The sequence below is a fragment of the Scyliorhinus canicula genome, chromosome 19 (genome assembly GCF_902713615.1).
Source record: "Scyliorhinus canicula chromosome 19, sScyCan1.1, whole genome shotgun sequence".
Classification (NCBI taxonomy): Eukaryota; Metazoa; Chordata; class Chondrichthyes; order Carcharhiniformes; family Scyliorhinidae; genus Scyliorhinus; species Scyliorhinus canicula.
The window spans coordinates 67,232,594-67,253,956 of record NC_052164.1 but is presented as its reverse complement, the minus strand read 5'-3'; the positions used below and the strand labels follow the sequence as shown (position 1 = coordinate 67,253,956).

General features: G+C 43.8%; 1 protein-coding gene across 1 annotated transcript in view; it reads left to right on the top strand.

The window, feature by feature from the left end:
• The window catches only part of stt3a (STT3 oligosaccharyltransferase complex catalytic subunit A), a 70,641-nt gene that overhangs the window by 29,236 nt on the left and 20,042 nt on the right, over positions 1-21,363 (top strand). Inside the window, exons 8-13 of the mRNA XM_038778967.1 lie at positions 4,367-4,531; positions 5,732-5,912; positions 7,111-7,266; positions 9,014-9,105; positions 13,886-14,041; positions 20,062-20,250. Coding sequence (XP_038634895.1) covers positions 4,367-4,531; positions 5,732-5,912; positions 7,111-7,266; positions 9,014-9,105; positions 13,886-14,041; positions 20,062-20,250 — 939 coding nt within the window. The remainder of the gene's footprint in view (positions 1-4,366; positions 4,532-5,731; positions 5,913-7,110; positions 7,267-9,013; positions 9,106-13,885; positions 14,042-20,061; positions 20,251-21,363) is intronic.

The following is a 21,363-nucleotide window of genomic DNA, read 5'->3' as shown; positions in this document are numbered from 1 at the left end:
GCCTTTACGTATGCCAGCCAGGGCCGGCTTTTTAAGTTTTTCTTGCTAAATGATAAATTTAGAGTACCCAATTAATTTTTTCCAATTGTGGGACAATTTTAGCTTGGCCAATCCACCTAACCTGCACATCTTTGAGTTATGGGGGCGAAACCCACGCAAACACGGGGAGAATGTGCAAACTCCACATGGACAGTGACCCAGAGCCAGGATCAATCCTGGGACCTCGCGCCATGAGGCACCAGTGCTATCCACTGCGCCACCCTGTTGCCCTTGCCGGCTTTTAAGTTGAGAATGCTGGCTGCAACTGGCTTTTAAATACGAGTGAGGCCGTCTTCCCACCAGAAGTGGCAGCAGAGAGTAGGTCGCGTGCTCGACAGGTACACTGACATCACGTGCACTGACGTCACGTGCACTGACGTCACGTGCACTGACGTCACGTGCATCCATACATTTGGCCCAAAATCACAGAGGAGAGATTCCTCCATTTTCTAGCTGCAAGCAAGTAAGCTAACACGACTGTGAAGAACTGAAGATGGATCATTTTGTTATAAGGAAGACGGGGCCAGAGGCACAAACAGGCTAGAATCTCACAACTGTATCTGCTGGAGAGAGCTACACAGGAGAATCCACGGCAGGACACAGCAGTACTAGTGTGAGCTGTTCAGGAGAGTCCACATCAGAACAAATTTATGCTCTAAAGCAGTGCTATTGTGAGCTGTATTCAGAACTCTAGGGCCTCTGATGAACAGTCTACGAAGAAGAAACTGAAATCAGGAACAAAGCAGTATAACGATGAGTTTGAGGACAAGCCTCTTGATTTTTTTGGAAGCTGACCGTGTAGCTAAAGAGAAAATGCCCCAGAGAGATTATTTCTCCCTGCAGCATTAGCCATGGCTCGTACCGTCCGAGATAAGAAGTCAGTTGAATATTGCTGCGAATTTAGAAGCCCAGCTTATTTCTCGTTTAAAGTCAGCAAAGGAGTTCTCAACACAACTGGATGAAAGCACAGACGTTTCAGATTGTGCAACCTTGCTTGTTTACATTAGGTATGTTTGGCACAATGAATTTGTTGAGGATTTGCTGTGCTGCCTGACATTACCAACCAACACGACTGGTACAGATTTTTGAAGCATTGAATAGTTAACATGGTTGGAAAGTGCGGGCTGGACTGGGTTCATTGCAGAGGAATCGCAAGCGATGGGGCAGCCAACATGACTGGGAAAAACAGAGGACTTATAATAGAGATTAAGGAGACAGCTGGTCAGGACATTGTTTAGAATCATTTTTTATTCACCGTGAGGCATTGGAATCAAAAGGAACTCCATCTGATCTTGAAGTGGTATTGAAAGGAATTGTGAAAGATGCAAATTTAATTAAACGCAGCACACTCTTACCAGGCTTTTTGAGGCTCTGTGTTCCGATACGGGGGCTGAGCGCACAGAATTCTTGTTCCACATGGAGCTCCATTGGCTATCAGGGGGTCGAATGTTTGTCAGAGTTTACGAACTGAGGTTTGAAATCCACTCTTTCCTCCTTGAGAAACACCCCCCCCGGCCCCCCGCCCCCGGCTGATTCGTTCGATGCTGAAACTTGGGTGCTAACTATGTCTTAACTTGCAAACATCTTTTCAATTCTAAACAAACTGAACCTCATTGCATGGGAAGGATGATTGCCTTTGGCGCTGTGAAGTAATTGAAGTTTTCCAAAAGTCATTGGAAGTTTGGCAAGTGCGAGCCAAAACATGCTCCCCACATTGCTACGCCTCATCAAAGAAAACCGTGTTAGTAAGGGATGTCAACAGTCTGGCAAGCCTTATTCAGTTGCATCTGGCTGCCCTGATCAACAGTTTTTGTCGCTGCTTCCAGAGAAGTTTCAGATTCTCAAAGAGAAGAAGTGGGTGAAAAATTATTTCCCAGGGTCAATTATTAACTTACAGCAGATTCCAAGTGAAGAGACTGAACTTCTGCGCTTCACCTGTGACAGCACATTAAAAACAACGCTACAAGTCCATGAGGCTGTCGGGAGTATCCAGTGCTGACTAAAATAACCATTTTGTTGCTGTAGCCCTTCACAACGATCTACATGTGCGAGGTTGGATTTAACATCCTCACGAAGATGACGGCAATACAAAGGAACCAGCAATTTATATGCGCATTAGTCTCTCTCTCTCTCTCTCTCTCTCTTCTTCCCCCCTCTCTCTCTCTCTCTCTCTCTCTCTCTCTCTCTCTCTCTCTCTCTCTCATTCTCTCTCATTCTCTCTCATTCTCTCTCATTCTCTCTCATTCTCTCTCATTCTCTCTCATTCTCTCTCTCTCTCTCATTCTCTCTCTCTCTCTCTCTCTCTCTCTCTCTCTCTCTCTCTCTCTCTCTCTCTCTCCTCCCCTCCCCCCCCCCCCCCCCCCCCCCCCCCCCCCCCCCCCCCCCCCCCCCCCCGGCCGATTGGAGTGAGATCCTGAGAACCAAACAGACTCACCTGTTCCATAAAGGAAAGCGAAAATTGAATGTCGCGAAGATTGGCTGGTTGGTAAAAGAGGGTGCTGGGAAAGAAAGTTTGAAAAACACTGTTTTAGATCACACGGACTGTTGCACTGTGTGTTGGTGGTGGGGGAGCAAATGTCAATGGTGGTGGACGGAGTGCCAGTCAAGCAGGCTGCTTTGTCCTGTGTCAAGTTTCTTGAGTGTTAGAGCTGCACTCATTCAGGCAAGTGGAGAGTATTCCATCACATTCTAGGCTTGCACCTTTTTAGGTGATGACCAGTATTTTGGGCAATCGGGAGGTAAGTTACTCATTTCAGAATTCCTAGCCTCTGACCTGCTTCTTGTAGCCACAGTATTTATATGGCTGGCCCAGTTCAGTTTCTAATCAATGGTAACTGCCTGGTAGTGTTAGTGAGGGGTTTAGCACTGGCAATGCCATTGAATGTCATGGGGGAATGGTCAGATTCTCTCCTGGCAGTTGAGTGATCCAAAATGAGCCACAAATGTTTATTACACAAATTTGGGATCATGTGCTTGGTGATAGTATACTTGTGCTGCTGAGTAGGTTGCTCACCTAGCCAAGCTGTCCCTGTGCAGAGAAAATACTGATATCTACCTAACAGTGGAAAATTTACCACTTTGTCCTATACACAAAATCCAAGACAAACCTAATTTGAGAAATTCTCATCCCATCAGAGAAGTGACAGATGGTCTTGCAGCAATACTATCAATGGTACGTACTCCCCTGTAACCTCGTTGCTTCGATTGGAGTCGCCAGAACTACTTCGCTCCAGAACTCATTGCAGCTTTGGTCCAAATGTGGCCAAGTTGCTGAATACCTGATGTGATGTGAGAGTGACTACAGCACTGAACTGTGTGTAGTATCAAGGAGCCCTGGCATTTAAAGGCAATGGGAATAGATGGGGAGGGGGGGGGGGGAGAAAGAGTTTCCCGCTTTCTGAAACAAAGGAAGATTGTAGATTGCTGGAGATAATGACTTGGGTGGCGAAATAGAAAGACACATACCCAAATTAATGATTCCGGAAATCAATGCAGGAATTACCCAGGGAGGTGTCCTAGGCGTGAGCATTGTTAGCTGCTATATCATTGACCTTCCCTCCATGGTAAGGTCAGAATTGGGGGTGTTCACTAATGAGTGCACAGTGTTCAGTTCCATTCACAACTTCTCAGGTACTGAGACGATCCGTGCCAGCATGCGGCAATACTTCAGGCATGGGCTTGAGCGATATTTCTATCCAGTGGCATTACTGTCATTGAATTCCCCCAACACCAACATCTGGGTCTCTGATCAAATCTTAACTTGGCCAGTCACACACATACTGTGAATGCAAGAGCATGTCAGGCTGGGAATTCGGTGGTGAGTAACCCCTCTCCTGACTTCCTAAAGCCTTTTCACCATCCAGAAAACACAAGTCAGAAGTGTGCTGGAATACTCTCCATTTTTCTGGATGAGTGCAGCTCATCAACACTCTGAACTCTGCACCATCATTCACCTGAGGAAGGAGCAGTGCTCCGAAAGCTTGTGTTTGAAACAAACCTGTTGGACTTTAACCTGGTGTTGTAAGACTTCTTACTGTGCATCCAGGACAAAGCTGCTTGACTGATTGATACCCCATCCACCACTGAAACATTCAGTCCCTCCACCATCAACCCAGATGCACTGCAGCAACTTTCCTAGGCTGCTTTGACAGCGCCACCCAAACACACTCACTACCACCTGACCGAACAAAGGCAGCAGGCATATAGAAAAACCCCATTTTCTGACTTGTTTAAATGGATACATGCCCTTGTTAAAATAGATATTTCCTATCATTGCATTTATTAATATTAGCATTCAATTGATATTAATGCGTTTTATTCCTTTCAGGTTTCGTCATGGGGTGGTTACGTGTTTCTGATTAATCTGATCCCTCTTCACGTACTCGTCCTTATGCTGACTGGCCGATTTTCCCACCGGATCTACGTTGCATACTGTACGGTGTACAGCCTTGGAACCATCCTCTCAATGCAGATTTCCTTTGTGGGATTCCAGGTAAAGCTATTTCCTTTCTTTCCTGTCCTCTGGATCATGCTGCTGTACAGTTCCACATGTGTTGGCAGCCCCTCACAATGTATGAGTCTCGGTGATGAGGACATCAGACCAAGCCAGATCTTAATGGAGAAGGCCTTTTTTATAAGACTGTATAGCACAGTGTGGGGCAAGGCTATAATGTCCAGCCTGCTGACCTATAACTATATCTTACAATTATCCTTTTTAAGTTTTGATGTTCCTTAGGCAGGAAGAGATGCAGACTATTCAGCTCCGTTATCATGTCGACTGTTAACTTAGATAATGGCTGATCTGTACCTCAGCTCTGAATGCCTTGGTCCATATCTTTAAATTCTCTTCCATTAAAAAAAAGCTATCACCCTCTCATATTGAAAATATTCAATTAACTCCCAGGACCCACAACCTGCTGAGAGTGAATTCCAGATTTCCACTATCTTTTGTGTGGTTAAAAAGTACTTCCTGATTTCACATCTAAATGACAAGACTCTTTTTTTAAATTTTAGAGTACCCAATTATTTTTTCCAATTAAGGGGCAATTTAGTGTGGCCAATCCACCTAACCTGCACATCTTTTGGGTTGTGGGGGTGAAACCACGCAGACATGGGGAGAATGTGCAAACTCCACACGGACAGTGACCCAGGGCCGGGATTCGAACCCGGGTTCTGAGCACCGTAGGCGACAATGCTACCGTGTGCCACCGTGCTGCCCCAAATGACAAGACTCTTAACTGCTGCCTTGTGTTCTGGATTGTTCCACCAGAAGAATTGTTTCTCTGTAATGACCCTGTCAAGCCCTTAAACAACTGGGAACTGTAATCCTTTTGCAAAGTAAATGCAGTCAGTTTCAGACCAGACTGCCCATTTGAGTAAGCAGCAGATGCAGTGACTCCTTACCTGAAGCATTTATGCAGCAGTTTCAGGTCAACTAAGTTGGAATTCTTTGTTCTCTATCATTTAGCTTTTAACGCTCAAGTTAGCTGGATCCTGGTACATAGGCTCCGAAATTTGTTGCACTGATTTGATTTAACTTCATCTGTTATATTGTGCATGTCAATAAATTATTCCTTTTTTCAAAAGTAACCATAATATTATAATGTTTGGATACGGAATACGTAATGCCCTGTGAGCAATCTGGGTTGTGCGATTAAGTATTTTAATTACCTGGTTTTCTTCCACCCCTCAGCCCGTCCAGTCTTCAGAGCACATGGCTGCTCTGGGCGTTTTTGGTCTGTGCCAAATCCATGCGTTTGTTGACTATCTACGCAGCAAGTTAAACCCTCAACAGTTTGAGATCCTTTTCAAAAGTGTCATCTCCCTGGTGGGGTTGGTGGTTCTGTCTGCAGGAACAGTGCTGATGCTGACAGGTACCATGTTACTGCTTGTTTTACTTGTTCTATTACTTCTTCCTCTTCCTGCCTTTCATTACTGCCCCTTTCCTACCCCTGCCGCTCTCCCAATCAATCTCCTCCACTCACAGCCAGAAGAGTGGTCCATTTTATCACATCCTAACGACAGTAGAAGCACTACCTAATACCAGAGAGAAAAGGGGTGTGTGTGTGAGATCACTGATGATCTGAATTTTCTTTGTTCTTCGTTATTGGGATACGAGTGCCGCTGGTAAGGCCAGCAGTTAATGCCTTAAGAGGCAAACACATTGTTGTGGATCTAGAGACACATGTAGGCCAGACCAGTTGAGGACAGTAGATTTCCTCCCCTGTAGGACGATGCTTTTCATTCAGTAGTCTTGTATTATGATCAGACGTTTCTCTTGCTGTATGTTGCATAGAATGACATAGAATTTAAACACAGCCAGTCAAGTCCATATTGTTGACCCTCTCCACCTCTGCAGATGTTTCTGGGTGCTGATTCCTGCTTGTGTACAAACTGAGGGGTACGGTTAATGTACTCCCTATCATTTTTGGTTGGTTGTCTCTGTTCTAGCAGGAAAAGTGATTCTCTATTATCGTTTATAACTGTCATATTCCACGATCGTGGTCAAGTATTTCCTGAAGATTGTAACCTATTCCTGTTTCCTTAATGAGCTTCCTGTACTGTGTTCTCCCTATTGCTTATTAACTTTCCCAGTATTCCTTCCTGGATTGGCATACTGGCTGCTATCACTGTGAAATACTAGGAATGCTGTTTGCTCATAAGATAGGTGCAGATAGAGATGGCCATCCTAGCTTGCCTGTCCTGAAATAGCTCCAAGGACCTCCGTTAAGCTACATAACTGCTTATGAATACTACCAGAAGTCAATGTTATCATGCTAAGATTAGCCCTGTACCATCTTGGCCTGCTTTGGGTTGAATTTAAGGTAGTGTTCTACCTAGATTTGCCTTTTTCTAAGCTAGTTGCGAATTTGGATACCACTTGTCGGGCCCCTCATTGTTGCTTCTCCTTAAGGTTGAGTAACCTTTGCTTCAATAACCTTTCCTCCTGACTCAGACCTCTGATATGAAAAAAGAAGGCTTTTATATTCTATTCACGATGAATCAACAGATTGTGGCAGCTAATATACTTGTTCTGTTTTCTGAATATAACTAGGTGTTATTTGATTGCAGGCAAAATTTCCCCGTGGACTGGCCGTTTTTACTCTTTACTGGACCCTTCTTATGCAAAGAACAACATTCCCATCATTGCCTCGGTCTCTGAACATCAGCCCACCACTTGGTCGTCATATTACTTTGACCTGCAGCTCCTCGTCTTCATGTTTCCAGGTAAGCGTGTTTACAAGGGAATGAGGAAGCAATGCACGTACACACTCAACCTGCATTAGGCATGTGGATTTCTGCAACATGCCATCTGAAAGCTTTCCTGAGGTGTTAACAGACCATGTTGAGCAAAGACCTTTTCAAACGAGAGATTTAAGAGGAATGATTACCCTTTAACACTGTTTGTTGGCGATTTAAAATATTCAGATGTTAGAAGGAGGCTGCTGATGGTGGCACCCAACTCCCCACCATCTCATTCCTGAATCCGGTTTATTTTTGGGCCAGCCTGAAAATTTAGGTTGAGTGGAAAATGGCTCTTTAAGTGGTCAATAAATTGGCCACTTAATGGCTTCAAATAGGGTGTGGGTAGGCCAGCCTAGGCCTCACTCACCCATTCAAGTGTCAGATTGCAAAGCAGTTAGGGTGGGCAGGAACCCACCGGCAAGGGCATTCGAGAAATGTTACATTTACCCCCACCCCTACAAGCCCACCAGCAGGAGTGAGTAAAATTCTGCTCCATATCTTTCTATAACGCTATTCTTTCATCTATGGTGCTTACAATGCCACGTATCTTAGTGCCGTCGGCAAATTTGGGTATGTGCCTTTCTATTTCGCCACCCAAGTCATTAATAAGTGAAATGAATTAACACAGATCTTTGTGGGGCCACCACTAGTCACATCCTAAAAATTAATACCTGCCCATATTCTTATTTTCTGTCTCCTGCCACTCAGTCGATTTTCTAACCAGGTCAGTAATTGGCCTTTTGAGTCAAGGGACTAAATGGTCAGTTGGTGTAATTATGTTCGCATCTTAAAGACTAAAGTAGTACAAGTGCAGTGTCTCAAAACTGACAACCTCGGGGCGGAAACTTGCCAGATTTCACTTCGGGCCACGGGTGGCTTGGAGGCCAAGCCGATTGGGGTCAGGGGTCGCTTGTAGCATAGGAATAGATCAGCGTTCAAGCGTCGAAACAGGTAACTAGTTAGCATTGCTGCCTACGGCGCTGAGGACCCGGGTTCGAATCCCGGCCCTGGGTCACTGTTCGTGTGGAGTTTGCACATTCTCCCCGTGTCTGCGTGGGTTTCGCCCCCACAACCCAAAAGATGTGCAGGTTAGGTGAATTGGCCACACTAAATTGCCCCTTAATTGGAAAAAATAATTGGGTACTCTAAATTTATAAAAAAAAAGAAACAGGTAACTAATCGGACGCCCTACCACTGCCAATCAAATGTTTTGCTTCCTCATTTCTTGGGTTTCATTTTGATATAGCGGAGTTGCTCACTGAACCACTTCAGCCACTAATTAAAAGTCAAACCCATAGTAGTGGGATTAGAGTTACATATAGGCCAAATTGAGCAAAGTTAGCTTGTTCCATTCCTCAAAATAGATTTGTAAGCCTGTTGGTTTTAAAGGCATCAACATCATTGGGGGGGGGGGGGGACCACTTTTAGACATGGTACTTTTATTTACAGATTTTGTTTTTTGAACGGATTTCAAATTCTAAGACTGTCACGGTGTGATTTTGTCCGGTGTTCTCGGGAGTACTGGCCAGACCTCTGGATTACTTTAATGGTTGCGATGCACTTTGGGTCATCTTGAGGTGACGGAATTTGGTATTTTAATTATCTTCTGTTTCCTTCTGATTTTCTGTGTAAGTAGTAACATCTATCTGCAAATTAGCAGCAGTTTGGAAATGTTGGGTGGCTTAGTTTGTGTCTGACTGCAATATTTTCTTGTGCTTTCCTCCTGCAGTTGGTTTGTACTATTGTTTCAACAACTTGTCGGATGCCAGGATTTTCATCATCATGTACGGTGTCACCAGCATGTACTTCTCGGCTGTGATGGTAAGAATGTTTCGGAGCCAGGATGTGCAGTGTTGCCAGTAAGATTCAATGGTGAAATGTTTGCACTACGAACTGAGGCACCTGAATCCAGATTGAAGTTCCTGTCCTCTTATTAAGCACTTTACCAAAAAATAAATAAACAGCAAGATGCTGTTACCACATGTTCTGGTAACTGCAGAATTTGCCACCGATGAAGCAGTCTGAAGTGGTGGATTATATGATTACACATGGTGTACTGCCTAACATTCAAACAGCACATGATTTAAGAGCATTTCCTCCTTCTGTACTATATTGATCAGCATGTCAATGAAGCCCAACAATTCTTCACAACCATAGAACCCATACAGTGCGGAAGGAGGTCATTCGGCCCATCATGTCTACACCAACCCTTCGAATGAGCTACCCATTTACATTGCCCTGTCCATCCCGCCCTATCCCCATAACCTAACCTGCACATCCCTGGACATTAAGAGGTAATTTAGCATGATCAATCCACCTAATCCACACCCGGTTTCCTCCGGGTGCTCCGGTTTTCTCCCGCAGTCCAAAGATGTGCAGGTTAGGTGGATTGGCTATTCTAAATTGCCCTTAGTACCCAAAATGGTTAGGTCAGGTAACGGGAATAAAGGGGATAGGGCGGAGGCATGGGGCCGGGCAGACTCAATGGGCCGAATGGCTTCCTTCTGCACTGTAAATTCTACGAACTCTTTGGACTGTGGAAGGAAATTGGAGAACCCGGAGGAAACCCACGCAGACATGGGGAGAATGTGCACACTCAGTAACCCAAGATCGGAATTGAACTGGGTCCCTGGAGCTGTGAGGCAGCAGTGCTAACCACTGTGCCACCGTGTCCTCTCCGCTGAGGCCCTTGTTTTCCCAGTTGGTTTTGTTTTCTTAACTCTAATGAGATGGTAAATCCCTGATGTGTTGTGTGTTTGGTAAACACTTTAAAAGATGAAGGTAAAACAAGGTTTTCTATGAACCGCTTTGAAAAGGGCATCTCTTTGCGTCAAACTCTGTCGCACAGTTCCCTCAATCCTGTGATGTGTTTTGTGTAGATTCATTTAGTTTTCTAAAGAGAAGGGGAGACGGCAAAGCAAAACTCTGCTGTGGATTCCAGGGTAGGGGTTTCTCTGACGTCTTCCAATATTCATCCCTGTTCCTCTTACTTATTTATCTTACATCAGTTAGTCTTACTTCGGTGGTAGGCAAAGTAATGGAAAGGGTACTGAGGGATAGGATTTCTGAGCATCTGGAAAGACGCTGCTTGATTAGGGATAGTCAGCACGGATTTGTGAGGGGTAGGTCTTGCCTCACAAGTCTGATTGAATTCTTTGAGGAGGTGACTTTGGGGAGGCCGGTACGGGAATTGAACCCGCGCTGCTGACATTGTTCTGCATTACAAGCAAACTATTAAGCCCACTGTGCTAAACCAGCCCCATGAGTTGCAAGTAAAATGTACTGTGTGCCTCTATTTGGCTGAAATGTCTACTTATTGTCGAAAATGCATTTCTGCTCCAAATTCGTCTATGTGTATGCACTTTTTGCAATTTAGAGTGCATTGTTAGAGAGCAATAATGCAGAGCTGGATTTAGGTGTCAAAAAAGCATTCACGTGGAATATTTCACAGTTCAGCAATGTTTAGAGGGGCACATTTTGGCCCTCTTCCCCTCTTTGAACAAAGTAAAATTATTGCTTCACCAGAATTTTGTTTGACGTTAGCACTGCTGCCTCACTGTGCCGAGGTCACAGGTTCGATCCCAGCTTTGGGTATCTGTCTGTGGAGTTTGCGCATCTCTCGTGTTTGCGTGGGTTTCGCCCCCACAACCCAAAGATGTGCAGGGTAGGTGGATTGGCCACACTAAATTGCCCCTTAATTGGAAAAAATGAATTGGGCACTTTTTAAGAATTTTGTTTGACATTCCTATGAAACTATTGGTTTTCTTCCAAGTAGCGCCATCAGCCAAGTGTCTCTCAGCTCTATGCCTTTAAACATTTAGGCAGGCAATAGTGTAGTGGTAATGTCACTGGGCTTGTGATCCAGAGGTCCAGGATAATGCTCTTGGACACCAGTTCAAATCCCCCCACCGCAGCTGGTGGGATTTAAATTCTGGAATTAAAAGTTAGTCCCACTAATGGTGACCACGAAACCATCATCGGTTTGTCATAAAAGTCCATCTGCTTTAGTACCATCCTTTATTAAGGAAGGAAAGCTGCTGTCCTTACCTGGCCTGGCCCATGTGTGACGTCAGACTCACAGCAATGTAATTGACTCTTAACTATTCTCAGAAATGGCCCAGCCAGATTCTCAGTTGTTCCAAATCACTACAGAATCAAAAAGGAATTAAACCAGGTGGGCCACCCAACATCACGCAGAGGGTGAGTGGGTGAACCTACACCACATGGATTGTAGTGGTTCAAGAAGGCAGCTCACCATCGTCTTAAGGGGAAGAAGGCAACAAATTGCTGGCCTGGGCAGTGATGCTCACATCCTGAGAAATATATATTTTTAAAATCTCATTTACATTTTGTCCAAAGGATCTTTTTGAAAACAGCCGAGGACATACAATCTGATTCTCCAGTAAATAGGCAGCATCCTGGAATAAAGCAGCACTTTTCTTCTTCCACAGTAGCAACCCACACCAGTGTCGGTACTTTGAAATATTGTGGCAGCGATCTCACCGAATCATACCAATGGGGAAGGACTTAAGATGCTCCTTGTTTCTATTCACCTCAGTTTACAGAATAAAATTCTGGGTGGGTCTGATTTATTCTGTAAAGTGAGGGAGTACATTGAATAGAAACTACAGTCTTGCTGCCAAATATTCCTCTTAATGAGACTATCCAGCCCTGCCCTAATGGCACATAATGTATGTGTGTATATAGAAATAAATAAATATATATATTATATATATATATATATATATATATATATATATATATATATATATACACAATATATATTTATATTATATATATATATATATTATATTGCAGCAGGGTAGCATGGTGGTTAGCATAAATGCTTCACAGCTCCAGAGTCCCAGGTTCGATTCCCGGCTGGGTCACTGTCTGTGTGGAGTCTGCACGTCCTCCCCCTGTGTGCGTGGGTTTCCTCCGGGTGCTCCGGTTTCCTCCCACAGTCCAAAGATGTGCGGGTTAGGTGGATTGGCCATGCTAAATTGCCCGTAGTGTCCTAATAAAAGTAAGGTTAAGGGGGGGGGGGGGTTGTTGGGTTACGGGTATAGGGTGGATACGTGGGTTTGAGTAGGGTGATCATGGCTCGGCACAACATTGAGGGCCGAAGGGCCTGTTCTGTGCTGTACTGTTCTATGTTCTATATATATTTCTATATATATATTTCTATATTGGGGTGAATTCTCCACCGGCGGGAATCTCCATTACACTGGCAGCGGGGTGAATTCTCCACCGGCGGGAATCTCCATTACACTGGCAGCACACCCCCATCCACAAGTTTCCCAGCAGCGTGGGATGGCCACAATAAGAAATCACATTCGCCAGTGGCGGGAATGGAGAATCACGCTGCCAATGACTGCGCTGCCGAGGAACACATGGCTGGGGAGGCGGAGAATTCACCCCATTATATTCTATATCTGTTGCAGCCAGATTCTTAAAAGGGTTAAGGTATATATTTGTTTCAGTGATATTATTAAAGAACCTATGTTACGGTATCCAGACTGTGTGTGTGCTAAAGCTGTAATTAAGAAGTCGTAAAAGTAAAGTAACCATAGTTTCTAGCCATTTACTTGTTTACATATAGAGGGCTAATGGAACATTATTCTGATTGCTGGAGATTTCCTGGAAAGTACATAATTTATGGTAGAATGGTGTCTAGTCCTAGCTGGGCAGGTCATGGAACTTTGTGGGATATAGATGATGGCATTAATGGGAGGAGTTAGGTCTGTAGCTTTGCAGTTTAATATAGGATTTTAAATTGAACAGTAGTTGTGCCAAATGCCACTAGGTTGAGCAGAAGTGTACTAGTTCTGCTCCTGAAAGGGGATCTCTCTCCAAAAGCCTCTACACAGCTAAGCAAGCAATCTGTTTGTCAACTTTATTTATAAGTGGCAGTTAAACTGTATTGGGGTGCTTAATTGGAGTTAATAGCATGTACAGAAAGCAAGTTTTAAGTTTTTCCTTGTGTTTTAAGAACTGTTCAATTGATAATTGTAAAGCTATTTTCTTTGATGTTAATGTGGTTAATTATGTGTTTAAATTAAAGTCTTTTTTAAACATAAAAAGATATCTATTGGTCAGAGGCATTACTCCTGGGGTGAAGTATCCTTTCCTCACAGTTTTACAAATTAAAAAATATTTTTTTGAGTTCTTGTCTGGTATCCTAATAAATGTTAGTGCCGGCAGCACGGTGGCACAGTGGTTAGCATTGCTGCCTACGGCGCTGAGGACCTGGGTTCGAATCCCGGCCCTGGGTCACTGTCCGTGTGGAGTTTGCACATTCTCCCCGTGTTTGCGTGGGTTTCGCCCCCACAACCCAAAGATGTGCAGGGTACGTGGATTGGCCACGCTAAATTGCCCCTTAATTGGAAAGATGAATTGGGTACTCTAAATTTAAAAAAAAATAAAATAAAATAAAATAAATGTTAGTGCCTGGTCCGGTATCCTAACAACCTACACAGGACATAACTGCATCCTCATCATAACAATCTTGGATTCAGATCCAAGAATAAGTGTTCTGGGAAATGTATCAGCCAATCTTTTATCTCTGTGTTTCATTTGCATGTTTCTCTTGCCCCCACAGGTTCGGCTGATGCTGGTCCTGGCCCCAGTGATGTGTATACTCTCTGGAATCGGTGTTTCTCAGGTGCTGTCAACTTATATAAAGAATTTGGATATCAGCCGTCCAGATAAGAAGTTAAAAAAGCAGCAGGATTCCACTTATCCGATTAAGAATGAGGTATGACCCTCTCGCGGACTCACCTACTGTGTGGGTTGTGAGCCATTTGCTGCACTAACTGTGTTGTTAAAGTCACACTAAGAAACTGTTCTGATGACCGAGTGGGTGAAGCATTGTCTGCTGCGCCGTGTTCAACGGTTGCACTGAGTTACCTGATCTTGGCCAAGGCAGCAGGGTGGAGCATTGCAACTGGCTGGCATTGATGCCTGCAAACTGTGACATGGGTTGAGGATAGAGTGAACAATGATGTCCTGTGGTCTTCACTGTCTAGGCTCACACATTAAGGGTAGCTACTTGCGCAGTATAGCTAGTTGTGACTCGCAAAACTCATGGTACCCGCATCATTCAGTGGCTAACTGCACTGGACCATACTGATCAGAAGCGTACCTAGTTCAAAACCTCAATACTGAGTTGGCTGGTATCGAGCAGGATAGCAGTAATAGTATTTGTAACTCCCCTCTATGTCCTCCAGCCTACAAAGATGTGCAGGGTAGGTTGATTGGCCACGCTAAAATTGCCCCTTAATTGGAAAAAATTAATTGGGCACTCTTAAATTTTTTAACAATTAAAATTTATTTTATTAGATTGGTGATGTAATTAGGTGCAAGAACCCGCTTTGCCAGTTCCATAAACCTGCTTTGCCAGTTCCATACCCACCTTCCTGAACACAGTGCCAGCATGATTTAGATGACTCAGATGATATGTGTAACAAAGAATTTGATGGTTGGCTTTTAATGCAACAAGGTACCAAATACGACAAATATAATTTGGTGAAAGATTGTGTATAAATTCCAGAAAGTCTTTTTAACACTTCAAGCTTGCACCATCCAGGCAATTAGCTTGTTCAGTCCTCTGTAATTGTGGATCTGGGTCAGTGAGTATGAGCCTTACAGCATCATTTAACCATATTCAAGAGCAGTACTTTGTGCATTACTAGAGTTGCTGCTGTCCAAACCCAAGTGATGCCCACTCGTTTAAATGGGCATTCTGGAGCTGAGTGCTCAATTGCCATTAATCAACACCTGCAGCTTTTTTTTTTAAAGAGAAAACTAATTTGGCAGGTGGATGGACACAATCTCTATAATACAGAAGATGGCCCATCGCGCCTGCACTTACCTCCCGAAAGAGCCTCCCACCTAGGCCCACTCCCCCCTCAACTCCATCTGACCTTTGGACACTTAAGGGGCCAATGCACCTAAACTACGCATCTTTGGACTGTGGTGGAAACCGGAGCATCCAGAGGAAACCCCCACAGATATGGAGAAAGTGCAAACTCCACACACAGTCAGCCAAGGCCAGATATGAACCTGGTTACCTAGCACTGAGGCAGCAGTGTTAACCATTGTGCCACCGTGCCGCCCCAGGAATGGAGGCACAGTAGGGGACAATGCACAGCCAAATATAGAAGAAAAACCATGTCAGTCTGGAAGACAACGCAAAGATAGACATGTTGAGGCACAAGTGAATATGGCAAAGCTGGATGGTGTTTATTTTAATGCAAAGAGTCTTATGGGTAAGACCAATGAACTGAAGGTGTTGATTATTACATTGGGCGATGATATTGTTGCCATCAGAGAAATGGTTCAGGGGAGGGCAATACTAACAGCTCAATAATCCAGGCTATAGAATCTTCAGGCGAGACCAGGGAGTGTAAAAGACGAGGTGGTGTTGCATTATTGACCAAGGAGTCAATTAACTGCAGTAAGGAGCACAGTAAGAAGTCTTACAACACCAGATTAAAGCCCAACAGGTTTGTTTCAAATCACTAGCTTTCGGAGCACTGCTCCTTCCTCGGGTAAATGAAGAGGTAGGTTCCAGAAACATGTATATAGACAAAGTCAATGATGCAAGACGATGCTTTGAATGTGAGCATTTGGAGGTAATTAAGTCTTGACAGATCCCAGAGAGAGGGGTAATCCCAGGTTAAAGAGGTGTGAATTGTCTCAAACTAGGACAGTTGGTAGGATTCCGCAAGTCCAGACCAGATGGTGGAGGGTGAATGTAATGTGACATGAATCCAAGGTCCCGTTTGAGGCCGTACACGTGTGTATGGAACTTGAGTAAGGAGGGTTGATATTTTAGCAAGCTCCTCAGTTGAGGCCATATGGATAGAATTTAAAACAAAAAGGGAGCAATCACTTTGCTGGGCATGTACTATAGGCCCCCAAACAGTCAGGAAGAACAGATATGTAGACAAATCTCAAAAGTGTAGAAATAATAGAGTAATATCAATAGGGATTTCAACTTCCCCATACTAATTGGAGTAGCCAAAGTGTGAAAGCTTTGAGGGGATTGAATTCTTAAAAGTGTATCAAGGACAGCTTTTTGAACCAATACATAGAATCCTACAAGAGAGGGGCAGTACTGGACCTAATAATTTTAGGGAATGAAGCCGAGCAGGTTGTGGAAGTATCAGTCGGGGAGCATCTTTGTGATAATGACCATAACTTGGTAACATTTAAGGTAGTTATGAAAAAGGATAAAGATGGACTGGAAATAAAGTTTCTGAATTGGTAAAAGCCGATTTTAATGGGATGAGACGGAATTTGGCCAAAATGGAGTGAGAGAAGCCACTTGCAGGAAAATGCACATCAGAACAGTGGGGGTCATTCAAAAAGGAAACGGAGGGAGTACAGGATCAGCATGTTCTTGTAAAGGTAAAGGATAGGACCAACAAGTCTAGAGAACTCTGGATGTCAAGGGATATACAGGATTGGACAAGGAAAAAAAGGGAGGCTGATGACCGATTCAGGGAGCTCAAAACATGGGCGAGATTTTAGATGGGGTTTTTTGTATCTCTGTTCACTATGGAGAAGGATGCTGTTGGTATAGAAAGTAGGGAGGGAGACTCTGATATTGAACAGATTCGCATTGAGAGAGGAGGTGTTAGCGATTCTAACAGGCTTAAAAGTGGATAAATCCCCAGGCCCTGGTGAGATGTATGGGTGGCACGGTGGAGCAGTGGTTAGCCACTGCTGCCTCACAGCTCCAGGGACCCAGGTGGATTGACCATGCTAAATTGCCCCTTAATGTCCAAAAGTTTAGGTGGGGTTATAAAAAAAATACTAAAAGTAAGATGATAAAAGTCTCTGTTTCAGATGAATGTCTTCCAGTTATATTTTTCTTCAATCAAGGCCTCCAGTGAATGTCTTTGCTTTCAGTCTGTAATGGTTTTAGTTGAGGGGATGATAACCAGGGGGCATAGGTTTATGGTTATGGGCAGGTGATTTAGAGGGTATTTAAGGAAAAACCTTTTCACCCAGAGGGTGTTGGGAATCTGGAACTCACTCTTTGAAAGGGTGGTAGAGATGGGAACCCTCACAACATTGAAGAATTATTTAGATTAGCACTCCATTGCGCACAGGGCTCCGGATCAAGTGCTGAAAAATGGGATTCTTTGCCCATTCTCCCCATGTTTGCGTGCATTTCGCCATCACAACCCAAAGATGTGCAGGGTAGGTGGACTGGCCATGCTAAATTGCCCCTTAATTGGAAAAAAATGAATTAGATACTCTAAATTTATAGAAAGAAGAAAATGGGATTCGAATAGATAGGTGCTTGATGGCCGTCTCAGACACGATGGACCACTTTTTGTGTTGCAAAACTTTATGACTCTAATACTGGTGCAGTTTAGTTACATAACCATTGTCATGTTCCCAAGAACACATGAGCGCAGAATTTTCTTGCAATAATGTTTTCCTGTTAGGAGTAGACAAAGTGACCAAAACAATTTGCGTTCTTCTCCTGGTTCAGTTACTGTGCAGCTCTATTGTCACCTGTTCCATATCATTGCATCTTCTCCTTTGCTTCATGGGTTTGGAACAGGTACTGACCAAAAGTTCTCTGGTACAGTCTGAAGCCACGGTAATTAACAACTGCGTCCCTGTGACATTGATAGACCGTACCCAGCATACTGTGTACAGTTTTGATCCCTTTATTTGAGTTGTTGCCCTCGAGGCAGTTCAGCGGAGGTTCACTAGATTGATTCCGGAGCTGAGAAGTTTGTCTTATGAAGAAAGATTGAGCAGTTTAGGCCTATACTCGCTCAAGTTTAGAAGAATGAGAGGAGATCTAATTGAGGTAGATACAATGATAAAAGGTATTGACAAAGTAGACGTAGAGGGGATATTTCCTCTTGTGGAGCAATCTTTAGAACGAGAGGTTATAGTTTTAGGATAAGGGGTAGCAGATTTAAAACTGGGATCAAGAGAAATTATTTCTATCAAAGAGTCATGAATCTGTGGAATTCACTACAAAGAACAATACAGCACGGAACAGGCCCTTCGGCCCTGCAAGCCTGCGCCGACCATGGTATCTGCCTAAACTAAAACTGTCTGCACTTAGAGTCCGTATCCTTCCATTCCCACCCTATTCATATATTTGCCTGGATGTCCCTTAAATGCCACTCATACCTGCTCCCAACACCTCTCCAGGCAACGCGTTACCACCCTCTGTGTAAAAAAAAAAAAAAAAAACTTACCTTGCTCATCTGTTCTAAACTTTTCCCCCCGCACTTTAAATCTATGTCCCCGAGTACTTGACTCTCCTACCCTAGGAAAGAGCAGCTGACTATGCACTCTGTCCATGCCACTCATAATCTTGTAGACCTCTATCAGGTCACCTCTCAATCTCCGTCATTCCAGTGAGACCAGACCGAGTTTATCTAACCTCTCCTCATAGCTAATGCGCCCCATACCAGGCGACATCTTAGTAAACCGCTTCTGTACCTTCTCCAAAGCCTTCTGATAGTGTGGCGATCAGAATTGTACACAATATTCCAAATGAGGCCTAACTAAGGTCCTGTACAGGTGCAACATGACTTGCCAATTTTTATATTCATGCCCTGACCGATGAAGGCCACCAACAGGCCAAATGCCTTCTTGACCACCTTATCCACATGCGTTGCCACTTTCAGTGATTGGTGGACATGCATGCCCAGATCTCTCTGCCTGTCAGTACTCACAAGAGTTCTAGCATTTATTGTGTAATTCTTACATGCATTGGACTTTCCAAAGTGCATTACCTCACACTTGTCCAGATTAAACTTTATCTGCCATTTCTCCGCCCAAGACTCCAACCATTTTATATACTGTTGTACCCCAGAGTGTGGGGGTGCTGGTTGATTAAATTTAAGGAGGAGATTGACAGGTTTTTAATTGGTAATGGGTTGAAAGGTTATGGAGAACGGGCAGGAAAGTGGAGTTGTGGCTGAGATGAGATCAGCCATGATCATATTGAATAGTGGTCCGGACTCAAGGGGCTGAATTACCTACTCCTCCTAGTTCTTATGTTCTTATCCCTGAGTCAGAGAGGGAACAACCAGCCAGGACTCCTGCCCCATTTCTGGAAAGTGCATGTGTGTATTGGCTGAGATGTCTCCTGTGATTAAGCAACTTGCCAACAATGAATATTTATGACTGCCTATGGAGAACAGCTACTGAAGGTGGTAAAGCTGAGCTGTCGACACCTATTGGGCAATACTTCATTTATAGCACCTATAGGGGACAAGGGAGAAAATGGAAGTGTGCAGATTAGCAGTGATTCAGAAATTCCTGCTTTGATTTATTTTTCCTCTTCTATTTCCCTCCTTGCATTTTTACTTTCAAGCGACAGCTTTACATGATCCTGTATGCATCCTGTAGACACACCTTTTGTTATTTACTTGTCCCATTACCACTCCTTTTACTCTTGCCACATGAACCTTTTGTCATTTAATCTTTCCTTCCCTCCACCTTATCAGACACCTTTTGTTCTTTATCTCACACACCTCCCGCCTCCAATTCCTTTTCACTCGCTTAAAACATTTCTAACATTTCCCTGATGAAAGATTCTGCTGAAAGTTCATCAACCTGCAATGTTAATTAACTCTGTTTTTCCTCTCTACAGATGCCGCCTGACCTGCTGAGTATTTCCAGCATTTTCTGTTTATATTTCAGATTTCCAGCATCTACGGTTTGTTGCTTTTTGTTCTGGGAAGTATCATGTTGTCACAGGTCACAATATTATCTGTTCTCATTTAGGTAGCGAGCGGAATGGTGCTTGTAATGACCTTCTTTCTGATCACCTACACATTCCATTCCACCTGGGTGACCAGCGAGGCATACTCCTCTCCCTCCATTGTGCTGTCTGCTCGTGGAGGGGATGGTAGCAGGATCATCTTTGACGACTTCAGGGAGGCTTACTACTGGCTCAGGCACAACACCCCAGAGGTAAGGGCATGCCGATCAGCTGGGCTTGGCAGAAGCCAGAAAGCACATCTCTCCTGGTGTGAAGCAGGGGAAACAGCAGAATGAAAGAGAGAAAACCATTTATGTTTTGTCTGTGTGACAGGTAGCTGCTTGGTATTTCATGCTTTCACAAAACAAATCTGAAGTCTTTGTGTACTAGATGCTGTGGGCGATGATGCTTCCAGAACAAGCAAATGCAGTAGAGTTTCCTCTGGGGCTGAGGCTTAGTGAATTGTGACAGCCTTTTGCCTTTCAAATGCCTGCTGCCTTTGAATCCCCTCCTGTTTAACAGAATTGTGCTTTGGGTAAAATGTAACTTGTATGTTGTAGTGTAGGAATGAAGAACAATTCACCTTCTTTTACAAGCTCATGGACTAGTACTTTATCTAATTTGTATCTGCCAAGCTTGAGTTCTTTGAATAATAGTGTTTAATGCCAGATATTTTTGCTAAACCATTTCATGTTTCAGTAATCCTCTGTGCCAATGTTTATTCTAACTTCCCCATTTTACTCTTCCTGTGATATCACTGACAAGGGATACAGAATCAGTATATAGAAATACCTATCCCCTGTTTACTTTTGCAATTTAAAAACAACGTAATTTAAAACAAATGTGCAGTAGTCCAGTGATTATAGTGTTGGCCTCGTAACCCAGAGGTTATCAGTTCAGATCCCCCCTTGGGAAAGTTATGAAACTGAATTCAATGAATCTGGGAATGAACGATCCGGTACCATGTAACCTGCCAAGTTGTTTAAAAATCAATATTCTTCAAGGATGAGTTTGGATTTGGGTTTATTGTCACGTGTACCAAAGTACAGTGAAAAGTATTGTCCAGACAGATCATTCTATACATGAAAAAAACATAGGACATACAATGTAAATAGATAGACACAGACATCGGGTGATGGATACGGTGTGTAGTACTACGCAGTAGAGAAGATGTGTGGCGAGATCAGTCCAGTCCATAAGAGGATCATTCAGGAGTCTGGTAACAGCGGGGAAGAAGCTGTTTTAGAACCTGTTACTGTGTATCAGAACCTGCCAGCCCATCGTGGCCTGGCCTACTAATGACTCCAGACCCACGACGTGGCTGG